The sequence below is a fragment of the Oenanthe melanoleuca genome, chromosome 6 (assembly GCF_029582105.1).
Source record: "Oenanthe melanoleuca isolate GR-GAL-2019-014 chromosome 6, OMel1.0, whole genome shotgun sequence".
Lineage (NCBI taxonomy): Eukaryota > Metazoa > Chordata > Aves > Passeriformes > Muscicapidae > Oenanthe > Oenanthe melanoleuca.
Genome location: NC_079340.1, coordinates 3,724,658 through 3,739,475, shown reverse-complemented (window position 1 = coordinate 3,739,475; position 14,818 = coordinate 3,724,658). Strand labels below are relative to the sequence as shown.

Here is a 14,818-nt window from a genome sequence, read left to right as displayed (position 1 = left end):
ATCAGCCACGCCGTCCAAAAACACCCAAAAACTCTCCTGAGGATGGAAATCACGCCTTGGAGCTTTGCCACATCTGCAGGGGTGCTTGGGTGCCCTAGGAGAGATGTCTGAGCCGTGCTGGGATGATAAACAACATCAAGAAGGAAGGTACAACACCTCCAGGGACAGCAGAGTGCCTCTCCCTGCTGCGTCCTCGTCCTCTGCCCGATAAGAAATTGCTTTCTTCTCAGAGCCACAATAAGCACCTGCCCAAAACGCTGCTCAATTATGCTCCCAGATCCCAGCCTGAGAGAAATGAGAGCTACAGCTGCACTCCTCTCCCCTCTCATGCCCCTCCACCTTTTTTTTCTTCTTCTCCTCTTACAGGATTAGGGACTTGAAAGGCGAAGCGCTGCCCAGCGTTGCAAGAGGAGGGGGGTGGGGGGTGAATGCTTCAGAAAGCTAAAAAAAAAAAATAAAAAATAAAAATCCCATTTCTCACTTCTTAATTCCAGTCAATTCCAGTCAAAGGGCTGATAGAGATCTGTTTGTGGTAATTTGCTGCAGTTTATCCACTCTTTTCACCTTCTATCGGCTCTCCGCCGACGGGCTGGCTGACATGCTGTTACTCGAGTGAGGAAATTAAAATTTGATGCAATAATCCCGAATAAGAAGGATTTTATTAGGTAATGTATACACTTTAGATGAGGTATTCTGGCCTGATACATTGATAGGGGAACACAGACATGCTGTGCACCACAGATAAAAAGAGGGAGGAGAGACGGGAGCAGCGGCTCCGTGGATTTAGGGCTGGGATGAGATGCCTTGAGCACATTTCAATCTGCTGTGTCACATGTCAGGGTAAACAACACCCCAAAAATGCACCTCAGCCTCTTGGTTTCACCTGCAAGCTTTGTTTGAGCTGGCCAAGCCCAGGCTCCCCACCCAAACTGGATCATTTTGATAACCATGACATTCACTCCACACGTGGCTCTGCTCAGGGCGGGAGGGCAGAGCTGATGAGAAGACTCAGACAAAAAATGCACATAATTAATGGCTGGACTTGATGAACTTTGAGGTCTTTCCCAACCAAATGACTCTGTGTTAAACCCCAGGCTTGCCAAACAAAGCACATCCTTGCATCCTGGTGGCACCTACCCACCTGGGACACCTCAGTGCCTTTGGAGATGCTGCACGTGGCCAAGAGAAATTAAAATCTCCAAACCTGGTGGGAATTCCTTCCCCCTTTTCCTGCATCACGTTACACAGTGGTAATTTGCAGCTCTGCTGACTGCAAACAGAATATTCCAGGAATAATTGTGGTTATTGTTTGTGTATTGACACAAAGGGATCCTTGACCCTTAATATATCTCATTATTTGGAAGACATTCCCTTTCACTTCATGGAGGTGATGCATCCCACAATTTTTAATACTTATGGCACTTCCATTCCTCTAATTTCATCTAAAGCTTTTGTCCTCCTAGTTAAGTGTGATCTAATTTGTGGGTTTTTATTTCCCTGCTGCTCACTCTGTCCGTACCAGACACTCCTTAATATCAACAAAACTTTTGCCTTGTGAGTAATTCATGAACAAGTTGTGCTTTTTTGGCCACCCCTGGGCCAGCAGACAGGTAATGTGCTGTGTCCCCATGGATTTTGGGACTCAGCCCTATTGATCCAGCAATGTCAGGGCTTTGCTCCAAAGTGAATAAAAATGTATAAATTGAAGCACAATGGAGCTCCCTCTCCCTCTGAACTGAGCCACCAGGGATTTGGGATTCAGGGCAAGTTGTGGGATGCACATGTGGTGTGAGTGCCGTGATTTTAAGGCAGGTTTTCCCTTCCACCCACAAAAATGCATCCCTGTGGACACAGTGATGGGATGCACAGCTGGGGATGCTGCAGGGAAGGGCTGGTGCTGGGATTAAAGCCCTTGGTGGGAGCAGAGCAAACAGCTCCCAAAGCCCAAGCTGCCCTCCACACTCCCTGACATCTGTGGGGGAAAAAAAAAAAACCAAAAAACAACAAAAAACAAACTCATCCCTGCTGTATTCAGACTGGGAGACTTTTTCTTTTTCCACAAACAGCGAGTTTGCTGACAAACCGAATTTCAGAAGAACTAAAATGATTGGATCAATTTGGCAAAACCTGGGGGGAAAAGACTCAAAGTGCTGAAATGGCTGATGATTCTGGCATTTTCAAAACTGCCTCATTTCAGGAACGTTTAGATTTTTTTTTTTCCCCCCCCCCTCTTCAAGTTCTCTACTGGAAATGGCACGCAGATAGGAGGAGACGGGGTGACAATCTCTGTGGAATTTAAGCAAAAACCCTTCCAAAAAGATATTTTATTTGGGGTCCATGCTTAGGCTGGATAAGGAAAGGGGCTGAGTGTTTTGGATCTGGCTGGAAATGTGCTGTTTCAGGTGGAAAACCCCAGGTTAAGCACAGCCCTTACCGGAGGTGAGTTCTCATAGATGTTGGTGCTGTAGGGCAGGTTGATGAAGATGGGATCCATGTCCTGCACGTCTGTGATGGTGATTGCCAGGTTGGCCAGAGTGGACAGAGGCTTGTTTTTATCTTGGTCCTTGAAAAAACAGAAGGGGCAGAGAGGGGAGAGAAAGGATTTCTATCAGAAAAACAGGATTATTCAGCAGCACTGAGTCTCTCGCTGTTGTAGTTGGGGCAGGATTTCTGAATAGTGGAGGCAATCATCTCTTTTTCAAGCTACCTGCTGGAATTATTGTCCACTGCACCTCCCTCTAAGCTGAAACACAATATGCATTTCATTGCAGCATCAGCCCTTTCAAATGAAGCAAACACCAATTCAGCTTTCATCACGTTGGGAATGAAAATGCGGCAGCGCTGCTCAACACCTCCTTCAAAATGTAGATTCCTTCCTAATGCAGACACAGCCTAAGGCACCTCTGCGTGGCCAGACCCAGGGGTGGGTGCCAGCACCTTGTGGAAGGTGTCCCTGCCCGTGGTTTTTAAGTGTCCCTTCCCACCTGAACCTTTCCCCTCCCTTTCACTCCATCACATTCCACCAGCACAGAGCCTCGGGCTCCTTTCCAAGCTTCTCCTGCTGCCACTGCTTTCCTTGCTGAAGCCTTGTCCCATGGGTGCTCAAAAGTGACCCCAAGATGCCCCCAGCCCTTTTCCTAAGGGCAGGAGTAAGGAGAGCACACGGAGGGAAGGGAATCAATGTCTCCTTACCCCCAATCAGGCACTGTGACCATCAGAGCTCACCACACTCTCCTCCAGAGCAGCTCTGAGCACAGGCAAAGACTGATTGCAAGAAGATTAATGTTAATTTAAACTCTATTCAGCAGCTCAGCTTGTACATTATCCTCTCCACCTGCAGGGCTCAGTGTCTGTGGCCTGGGTGGATGCTTGTTCTGACTCTGCTGTTAGTGCCATCAGGTTAAAGTCCTTTGTTTCTTCACATAATGGTCCTTCCCCTCCCCTTCACCTCTTAAATTTTGTTTAAGGCATCACAGATAGCACAGAAAAAGTGAGCATGATTCCAGTTTCCTCACTGGGCTCTCCTGTTGTCTTTCCCAGCCTCTTTCTGTGCTTGCTGCCTTCATCCCTGGGGTGGAACAACTCCTGCCTTGCCTTGTGCTCCTCAGCAATCCCTGCAACCACCCTGAACCCACCATCACCCCATTTCCAGCTCTGGACCAGGCAAAATTCTGCATTGGCTCTTCCAGCTCCTGCTGTGCTGGTGCAACTCTCATTTTTCTTTCCCAGCTTTGCCCTGGGGGTTCTCATCACTTTTCTTCTAGGAATTAGCAGCACTGACCAAACTGAGGAGGTATTCCCACAGCTGCCATCCAGAGACAAGATTTAAGTCCTTGGATTCCCAGAGCTGGAAATCACTGGATTTCAGGAGAGTATAGAGAAAGTCAGAGGGTGCCCAGAGAAGCTGGGGCTGCCTCATCCCTGGAAATGTCCAAGGCCAGGCTGGACAGGACTTGGAGCAACCTGGGATAGTGGAAAGTGTCCCTGCCCAGGGCAGAGGGTTGGGATGAACTGGGCTCTACAACCCTTTCCAACCCAAACCATTCTGGGATTCTGTGAATCTCCCATTTTATCTTTGCTGGGAGACAGGGCCAGACAGAGCTGGATGGACCAAGCTGACAGCACTGAGGAAATCAGAATCCTGGAAGGAAGTTACATTTCCATCAGGGACCGTGTTTGGTCCCCCATTTTCCAACCTGCTAGTAACACATCCCAGGAAAGGGTGTCAGTGACAGACACTGGCAAGGGAGCAACAAACAGAGTCCCTCTTCCCGCTGGAATATTAAAAATAAAATGAGGTACAATTCACAATTAAAAAAAAAACCAAACAACAAAAAAACAAGTTTCTGGAGAATATTCCCCAGCCTGGAACATGCAGGGTTTGGGCTGAAGGCTGTGGTGTTTGCCCTGCAGCCCATGAGTGTCCAGGCTTGGCGCTGGGGAGAGCGAAGCGCAGCCCTCCGTGTCCTCCTGACATTTGTGGCTCTGCATCAAGACAATGATCTTGATTAAATCACATGCTCCAAGAGCTCTAGCCAGCTGCCTGGAGGGGGCAAAGAGGGTTTTCCTCCCCTCTCCTGAGCGTGGAGGTGGGCAGATGTATTGCAGGGCTGAGTCTCTGTTGTGTGTGAGGTGGGGAAGGAGACAGAGCTGCAGCCTGAGTGCTCCTCCACATTCTCCAGCTCTCTCTGGACAGGATTGAACACCCATTCACGTGGGACATGAATTTGCCATGCTGGATGCATGGCATGACTGTAAGTAAAACCCTGGTTTCTCCTCTGCCCACCAAAATTTTAACTCTTGGTGTCTGAACTTAATACAGGTGAATCCACTTGTAATAAACCAACTGCACAAAGAATGAATCTGGAGGATTCAATATACCAAAGACATTCTTCACTCAGAGGGTAGTGAGACACTGGCTCAGGTCGCCCAGGGAAGTTGTGGATGTAGTTCCAATCCTGGAAGTGTTCCAGACTCAGCTGGATGGGGCTTGGGGCAACCTGGTCTAGTGGAAGGTGTCTCTGCCCCATGGCAGAGGGTTGGATTGGGATGGGCTTTAAGGTGCCTGACCCAAACAATTCCATGATTCTGGGAATGGTCTGTATGTTCTGTGCTGGGTTTCACCACCCAGCAGCTGCTCCCCTTCCTGCAAAAGCCCAAAAGGAGATTGTCTTAGATTGCAATACAGGATGGGACCAAAAGTATGTATTCTATCACCATCTGTTAAAAAACAGGTGGGACAGTGACCCTGATCTCCATGGCACATACTATCTGCTAATGGGCCATCTTTAAACCAGCTGGGGCAATCATCTTTATCTTTCCCACAGCCCATCCTCCCTCCAGGAAGATATCATCTGCTGCTGGCCCATTCAGTCCCACTGTGTGACTGATAAAATTACATCATCCCACTGGGAGATGCTCCAGCCAGGGGAGGAGCCAAGCCTTTCCTACCCAGATAAAAACTGAGATTTTGGACAGCAAGTTATCCATCTTTCCACTGGATTCCAGAGGAAAGCCAGACCTTTCCACATCATCCCTGGACCTTCAGAGGAAAACTGCACCTTCTCCAGGAGCACTGCTCCAGCTGAACCACATCTGCCCCTGCAGGAGGATGCAGCCACCATTGAATGGGACTGTGCCAACACCCTGACTGACTGACGGGTGTCAGCTTGGATTCTGACTCTGTCAGAGTTTTGGGATTGTTCTTTGTAATACTGTATTTCTATTTTAACTTTCCTAGTAAAGAACTGTTATTCCTATTCCCATAACTTTGCTTGAGAACCCCTTAATTTCAAAATTACAATAATTTGGAGGGAGGGGGTCATTTCAAAGAGAAGCTCCTGCCTTGATTGGCAGACACCTGTCCTCCAAACCAGCACAGGCATTTTCCAGAGCAGGGCAATGAAACACACACCTGCAGGCAGGCTGAGACTCACCGTGGCGTTCACCTGGAGCTGGTAGGCCTGAGTGACTTCGTAGTCCAGCTCCCGGATCACTGTCACGATGCCACGGCCGCTGTCGATGGCAAAGAAGCTGGAAGGGGGCTGGAAGGAGTAAAGCACGCTGCCTCCTGCCCCCTGGTCCGGGTCTGTGGCGTTCACAATGAAAATTGGGGTGCCCACGGGGGTGTTCTGGAGATAAAAAATGGATATCTGTAACTCTGCACACCCTTTTCACATCAAACCTACACCAGCAATTTCCTCTTCCCACCAGGAGTGATATCCAGTGAGCCAGCACCTTCAATCCTGTATTTCCACAACATTTATAACTTACACAGCTGTGCTCTTTATTGCAGGACCTATAATAGTTGTTACACATTTATAATAACAGTTATACAGCTGTGGTCAAGATGGCACTCTGTCACAAACCCTTATTTTTCCCAACTTCCCAGAAAAATTACTCTCTTCTCTTAAACTTTTTTTTTTTTTTTTTTTTTTTTTTTGTCCAAAGGCACTTTTATTTTTGAGGTTGGCTCCCCCAGTGTTCTCACCACAGAGTATTAAATATAGGAGAGCTTCAAAAAAATTAGGGGAAATGTTAAAAAAAAAAAAAAAAAAAAAAAAAAAGGATTAAATGCAACACGGAACTTCACGCAAAAAAGTCAAAGTTGTAGTTTCCACAGCAACTACAACACAGGCATGAGCAGCTCCATCGTCATAAATCTGGAACTAATCTACATGCATAAAATATGCAGCTGAGTGCACAAAATCAGCAATGGCAAGTGCAGTTTGGCACTTCTTATTGTTTAACTTCGCAGCGGGGAGAACAATTATCCATTTTTGGTGGAACAGCTGCATGTTCCTATGCAAATCTTTTAAAATGCATATTCTTGTCTCTCCCTGAAGGCACCAGCACAGACTGCCAGGGAAAAAGGCTCCAGGTACACCTTGGGCACGTCCCTCTGCCTGTGACACCTCCAAAAGGGTTGGCAAGGAGCTAAACCTCAAAAGGGGACACAGCAAAGATCAGAAATGAGATGGGATAATATGGATTATTCCTGAAAACCTCTCCCCAAGTCTCTGTGTTTTATTCTTAACTCCTTCCTTATTAAATTATTCACCCTCAGCTTACAGAGGAGTATCCTGAAGGGCTGAGAGGATGGGAAGGAGGCTTGAGGAGGGACACTGCTTCCCAGAAAATCCCTGGCCAAAGCTGCCAAGCAAACTGAGCCGTTTTCAGGTTTTTTGGGAGCCACAGGGCTTGCAGCAAACCAAAGGCTGTCCCAGGCAACACCTCCTCTAGTAGATAATACAAGAAAACAGAGCTCCACACTCGGGAATTTTTTTTAACCAGCTTAATGCTGGAACTAGCAAAGAACCAAAGAATCCAAATTTTCCCAGTTAGGGCTGAGTCCAGCAGAAATTTGCCCTCAAGGCAGGTGGCAGGATTTGGTACAACAGAGCTGGGCCAGTCTGCAGCTCCCACTGATGAACCCAGGACACTCATCCCACACACATCCCCTGTGGCCCCTGTCCTTGTCTCCAGGTGTGTGGCACTGCAGGGACACCAACACCCAAGCTCACCTCGGGCTCCAGCAAAATTCCACTTCCCTTACATCAGCATCACTTCTGCCACGGTGGGAGAGGTTGCAGCTCCCACTTAGGTTTTTTCCATTTCCTTTCTTTTTTTTTTTTTTTTTTTTTTTTTTTTTTTTCCCTTCTCTAAATCAAGCTGCTCCAGAAAGCCTGGCAGGGCACGGCCTGAGGATTATTTTTTAAAGCTCCTTCCAGTTTTTTGGTGATCAGCAGTCACAAAAGCATAACAGATATAGCTGGAAGGGACCTCAGAAGAGAAACCTGTCCCCCTAAATCATTCCCATCCCTAAAGCCTTCTGGCAATGGGGACACCACATCCTCCCCAGCCCATCTGTCCTGGAATTTTGCTGCCCTTTGCCTTACAGCTGCTCACTTTCTGGAAGGCTTCACCCAGCCCTGCCCTGCTGCTGTGTAAACCCTTGACTTTGTGCCATGCACTCAGCACCTTAATCCTGGCTTGGCCATTTAAACTGCTCAGGAGACAGGATTTTGTCAGCTATGGGGGGTGGGTTGGGTAAAAAAGCCTTTCATGGGTTCTTCCAGCACTGTGGTGAGTATTTGTTCCCTGAGCACTCCTAAAACCCCTTCCCAGACCAGGCTAGAGCATCTCCCCAGCCCCTCTTTTGGGCTGCCTGCCTCCCCCAAGCCAGAGCATCCCACAGCCCTCCTACTGCTGCTTCCACCACCTCACTCCACATGCTCCAACAACTCCACTCCCTTCCCAAAAAAGTGACCAGTGTCACCATGTCACCACACAGGGCATCACAAATTAACCATTCACAGGGAGAGGCAGAGCAGGAGCAGATTCAGTGTCTGGGCTACACTGCCCTGGGAATAAAAATATTCATAAGGATAAAGCTGGCCTGGGTGAACACGCTTTCCTCTCCTTTTTAAGTGCCCCTAGCCACTGCTTTTAACATGCAAATCCTCTCTGGTCACCCGTGATTACGGGGCTGGCTGTGAGAGAGGAGAGTTGATTTCCCCCGCATTGTGCTCCACACAATAGCCCCAAAGCAGGCTTTGAAGGGAGTTCATCCCCTCGTCCTCCCGAAGGAGAAGCTGCCTGGAGGGGACACGGAGGTCACCGGCTTTGGTGCTGTCAGCTCCAGACCCTGCAGACACCACCGGGTGACTTTATCCTTGTTTTTTCAGCTTTGCTCACCAGCTCCCTTCCTCGGCCAGGACAGCAAGGGATCGGTTCTGCACAAAGATCTGGCACTAGGAATCAGTCATGGGCATCCAGCAAAGCATCTGTGAGGGACCCCAGGGTGTGGGCACACCAGCCAAGCACAGCCAAGTGAATCTAGGAGGGGCATGGATGCAAGAGAGAAATCACAGACACTGCCCAAAATGCACAGGACAATGGGAATATTTCACCACCAACCTTATTCCCAGCAGCTCACAGGGGAGAGGGTGCAGACCCATAAGGAGCACACTGGGTAATGCATCTTTTTTATCACAGCTCAAATTCCAGCAAAAAAAAAAAAAAAAATAAAAAAAATAAAATTCCCCCAAACCAGCTGGAGGGTGCAGACATCCCACATCAACAATCCTCCAGGGAAAAAGGTCTCACCAATGCTCATGCCCAGGCAGGCACAGTCAAGACTCAGTGGAATTTCAAGCCATCTGCCTTAAAAAGCATTAAAAGTATGTCTTTAAAATCCTCTTGCCATTTCTGGGTCAAGCAGGCTCGAGATATTCCTCAGCAGGAAGAGGATGTCTTTATTTCTCAGAAGCTGTGACCCATCATCTAAACAATGAAGCAAAACATCTGGATAAACAGAAGAGCCTGGGGCTGGTGTTTGATGGTAAATACCGAGCAGAGGACACAAACCAGGGAGATGCCTTTGGAAAGCCCCAAATATTTCTGCTTTTCCAGCATTTGGTTCATTTACAGGACTCCTCTGCATATCCTTCATGGCTTTTCTTCATTAACACAGACTAATTGTGGTTGTGCTTATCTCACCCACAGGCAAAAATAACAAAATCTATCATTTCTTTTGTCCAGGCAGACAACAGCTTACAGGTGCTTGTGGCAAGCAGGTGAGCTTCCTACACCAGTGGCCAAGTTCTGTCATTTTTTAAAGCTCTCAGCAGCAGCCTGAGATGGAGGCTTCATTCACTCCAGGGGAAAAAAGAACTGGTGACAAAACTGTGTCGTGTCATTAAATCTTTGTTACGACGCCAGCAGATGTGAGATTAAAAATAAACATGCAGACAGATGCTGCCTGTTGGGGAGGAGGAGGAAGAGGGCAAACAGGAGTGGGACCTGCTCCCCACCTGCCTCCTGCACCCCATCCTTCACCTGGCAGCTCAGCAGGAGCAGCTCCAGCACCCAGGTCCCCCCAGAGAAGCTCCAGGAATTCAAGAGCTCTGGGGTGCCTAGTGGTGATCCTTTGTGACACAATAAATGAGTAAGAAAACTTAAAGCTGCTTAAAAAAAAACCTATTGGAAGAAGAAGCACTGTTATGCAGGAGCCTAAAATTGTTAACCATAAGCAGACTGCTCTGTCCCAGTCCTCCCAGGGAGCTGTGTTTCCATCCCAAAGCTGTGGTGGGATGGCCCAAGCACAGCCCAGCACAGCAAACAGCTCCCCTGGGCTGGCTGTCACCTCCTGTGCCACCAGCCACAGATGTGCCCTGTAACCCTGGCAGCTGGGGCACCAGAGCCTTGTGCAACATTCTCTGCAAAGGGCCAGCTAAAGCTGAAGGAGAGGTTACCAAAAAGGGACTTTTTAAAGTATTTACACTCGCTGTCTGGTCATATTGGCCGTGGCATGGCTGTGTAACCTTTTAGTGCTGGGTTAATGCTTCAACTTGATGATCTTAAATGTCCTTTCCAACTCAAATGATTCTTGTGAAAAGGCTCTCCTTCCACACAGAAAAAAGGGTTTTTTTTTCAGAAAAGCCAGCTCCATCCTCTTTCCTCAGGCACCTGCTCCCACAGCACTAAGTCCCTCGCCCTGCTCAGGGAGCAGATTTGCACAGTGCCTTTGAGACTTTCCACCACAGCAAAACCATTTCATGGGCCACGGGCCACCAACACCCCAGATGTGCCTCGATCCATCAGTCCTGTCCAACTGGCCTGACAACAGGAGCCCTGTGGGCAAAGGCTGAGAGGGGGAACATGGAGAGCTGACTTGTTTACAGGGTCAGAGTGGGAGAGAAGCAGATCTGAGAGTCCATTTTCCACAATCTCCCTTCAATGCATCCACTTTTCCAACACGCTGCGTGGCTCTGAGCTGCCAGCTGGGTTTAAACCACGGCAACATCCTCATAAGAAGGCTGAGCACCAGAAATGAATATTTAGATTTATTTGGGGCTCATCCCTCCACGCCAGCTTCCCCCCTCTGGTAGCTGGCCATGTAGAGGACCTCCATCTGACCTCCCAGGGCAAAGTCACCCGGCAGGAGCTGGTGGGGATGATTAGGATGCCGATGCATGCTGTAGCCATGCAGATAATGTGGAAAAACTGCAGCAATCTGGCCGAGCAGCTGTCGGAAGGTCGGGGAGATGAGGCGACACAAACGGACCAGGCACGAGCAGCAGGCAGCTCTGCTCTCCACAGCCCTGCCTGCCCCACTCCTGCTGCCCCACCAGGAGATGCTGAGCTCGACCTACAACTCCTAAATAATTCCCTGCTGCTGCTCCTGGTGGCTCTTTTCCCTCTGCGATAGGGTGGATGGATGGAGATTTGTGCTCTGCTGAAAGCCTGAGCTCAGACATCCCTGGGCTCCAGGCAAAACCCGCCCATCAAAATCACTGCAGGCAGCAAGGAGGGCTCAGTCCTCTTGCCTTGAAGGCAGGGCATCTTGGGGTGCAGCAGAGCAGAGCTGACAAGGATGCTCCCAACACATCCTGTCTCTCTCATCCCCAGCTGCTTTCAGTCACCCATTCCTGCCCAGGTCTGGATTCTGCAGGAATAACTGCAGAAGCAGAGTCACAGCCAGTGCCAGCCCCTGCTGAGAGGGAAAAACCAGCCCCATGTTTTGGTTCCTGTCCCCATGCTCCATCCTGGGAGTGATCCATCTGCCAGAGCGGGTCCCTCGCTCGTGTGCCAGCTCCCAACGCTCAGATGTGCACAGACTTCCAATTCCCCTGTTCCTAATTGCACTTTTAATTACATTTATTAATTGCATTACTGCTCGTCCGAGCCAGGCAATTTCCAATTTCTAAGTTTGATTTTAAAACCTGATAATTTCCCTTTTTACAATTTTTTTCTCTTTTTTTTGGGGTGGATTTCCACCCCACCTTTCAATCAGCTCTCATTAATATGTACCTCCTGTTGCTATCTCTGCTAAGTGACCTCCCTCATTATCGGGTGACACTGGCACACGGCCACCACAGAGCTATAATTCAATTGAGGGGCTTTTGAAAACACCATAAACACAGCTGGAATGGATGCTTTGTGGGAGCTGGAGAGGAATTAGCTGCTGGATAACCACACTTGGAGCCGAGAGTGCTCATTCATGGCAGACACAACCCAAGGTACGGCCCTGGAGGAAGAGACATCACAACCCCCCAGCACACAGGGGGCCTTGCAGGGCTGGCAAGGCACTCAGCAGGCAGAGGACAAACAGCCACATGGAGCAGAAGAGGCTCTGGTGTCCTGTGGGATAAACCTGTGTCCTAGGTTACAATGTTAAGATGTGCCCAAAAGTTTCTGTCACCATCTGCTGGAACCAGGTGGGGCAGTGATTCTTATCTTTGTGGGAGATATCCTCTGCTAATGGGCCATCTTTAAACCAGCTGGGCAATCATCTTTATCGTTTCCACAGCCCATCCTCCCTCCAGGAAGATATCATCTGCTGCTGGCCCATTCAGTCCCAGTGCATGACTGATAAAATTCCATCATCCCACTGGGAGATGCTCCACCCAAGCCTTTCCTACGCAGATAAAAACTGAGATTTGGAACATCAGAGCAGCCCTTACCCACTGGTTTCCAGAGAACAAGAGCTAACAGACCTTTCTACAGGATCACTGCTTCAACAAGGCTTCCCTGACTAGCAGGTGTCAGGTTGTATTCTGACTCTGTCAGTGGTTTTCTTTTGTACTATTGCATATATTTTATTTTTCTCTTTTTTCCTATTATACTGTATTTCTGACATGGAGTCTCTCACCAGTTTTGCCTTCAAACCATTACAACCTGCCTGCTTTTTCCAGCCCAGGGATCCCCCATTGCCCACCAAAACCCTGCCAACACTGTGGCACAGCACCCCCAAGAGCTGGGAGAGGAATCATGGAATCCTAAAATGGTTTGGGGATGGGTAGGGAAGGACCTTAAAGATCACTGCTGGGAAGCCAGCAGCTTCCCACTGCTCTGGGAGGGGGCAGGAGAAAACTAACTCGGCACCTGCAGCCAAATTTCATCACAAAAGCCGCATTTCTCTCCCATTCTGCGTCTTCAAGGAGCAGGCAGGGCCAGGGCAAGGGCTGGGAGGCAGTCTGTGCTTCCCTCCTTGGCTGCTGGTAGGTCAGCCCCAGTTCTGGAGACAGCAGATGGGAAGCCAAGATGGTCTAAGGAGACATTTGAAAGTCAGAGACGAGCGCCAAGAATGTGAAAACCTGTCAGTCAGAGAGGCCCAGGCTTCAGCAGCACGGTGTCTCTCCTGCTGGTGTGATTTTCCTGCTGGAAAAGGGCATTTGGAGCAACCTCCCAGGGCAGATGGCCTGGAGCCCCTTTGGCTCACATGGTGGGCATGGAGCAGGTGGATCCAGGTGGCCACACTCAAGGTCTGCCTTCCTGCAGTGGCTGCTTTTGTTTAGGGAAGCCAAGGCAGGGGGATGACACAATCCAGGGGGATGTTCCACTCTCCCTCCCCTCAACATCAAAATTCAGTAGCAAAGTAAAACCACCAAAAGAGTGATTTACCATTACCAGCCAGAATTCAGTGTGGGGTGGGACAAGAAATCTTTTTTTCCAATTCCTGCTTGAGGGTTATGCCATAAACTGGACAGATCCTGTTTTTTAAAAAATATATATACATATAAATATATATATATATATATTTTTTTTTTTTTTTTTTTTTTGCATCAGCCACTAACTTTCACTTTCTGGCAGCCCACTGGGCGATGCTGTGGATGGCAAATGACTCCCATTAAGGCAGAGCATTCACACAATGCATCACAAATGAAACCCTAATGACAGGACACCGCTCCCACTCGATATTAATTGGGTGCCACTTTCTTTTAATGGTACATTAATTAATGTGGGATATCAATGGAAGTCCACGACACCATTAATACAAATGGATTCATTATCATCCAGGAGAAATGACAAATAAATCTGCAACAGTGGGACACTTCAAATAATAGCCACGAATCATTAGGTATTGTCTTAATTTATACAACTTACTCCCATTTTAGCCAGGCACAAAGAAACATCCCTGCTGGAACCCTGAACCCTGGAAGCTTTGAACTTTCTGTGTTTTCTGGCACTGACCCCCAAAAGAACACTGGAGGCCTTGGAGAAGACTTCCAAATTTGAGTGATGGAGTTAGAATCACTGGTGTGTAGTTGAATAGAAGTGTGGAATTTCACATGGTGAAAGGCTTTGAATTTGAGGGTTTTATTTTAAAAATAAATAGTAATAAGATAGTAATAATATAATAATAATATTGAATTTTATAAAATATATTATATTAAATAATTTAATAAAATAATATAATAAATATAGTAATAGGTATGGGACAAGAGTGAGTTCTTGGGCAGTGGCTCTTCTTCTTGTTCCTTCTTCTTCATGATTTCAGGTAGCAGTTTTTGGTTGAATAGAAAATCCCACAGAGCAGTTCATGGGCCAAAAGTATAAATAAAATAGATGTTAGCTTTTAATTGAATAGTCTGCCTTTAAAAGACCATGTAACCAGCTAAATACACTTCTGTTTTCTTGCTTTTAGCTTGTTAGCCGAAAATGCTGAAGAACTCTCTGTACTATAGATAACAATGAATAAACAACCAAGTCCAAACAAGACTCTCGAGTTTTAATACTGAATAAAAGCCAAAAAAAAAAAAAAAAAAGCCACTAATAAAATAGTGCTACTATCACCTTCACAGGGCAGGAGCAAGTAACCTGTCCCCAGAAAATGAAGGAAAAAACCCCCACACACCCCTTTGAAATCTGGGATTTGTAAATCCCAAAGATCCATCAAGAAGAAACTCCTGGAAAAGCCTCTGCAGCAGGCTGAGAGCAGGTACCACCCTCAGCAGCAGAGAACACAAAATCCATACAGCAGTGCTGATTCAAAAAAACCCTTCCCTGTCTCCCTGTGGATGGCTTCATTACC

At 47.8% G+C, this 14,818-nt stretch overlaps 2 protein-coding genes across 2 annotated transcripts in view; both read right to left on the bottom strand.

The window, feature by feature from the left end:
• CDH23 (cadherin related 23) overlaps nt 1–14,818 on the bottom strand; it is a 157,787-nt gene that overhangs the window by 95,984 nt on the left and 46,985 nt on the right. The window contains 2 exon segments of the mRNA XM_056495621.1: nt 2,435–2,563; nt 5,937–6,131. Coding sequence (XP_056351596.1) covers nt 2,435–2,563; nt 5,937–6,131 — 324 coding nt within the window.
• UNC5B (unc-5 netrin receptor B) overlaps nt 2,842–14,818 on the bottom strand; it is a 132,962-nt gene continuing 120,985 nt past the window's right edge. Inside the window, exon 18 of the transcript XR_008840875.1 lies at nt 2,842–2,855. The gene's annotated coding sequence lies outside the window, so the exon portion shown is untranslated. The remainder of the gene's footprint in view (nt 2,856–14,818) is intronic.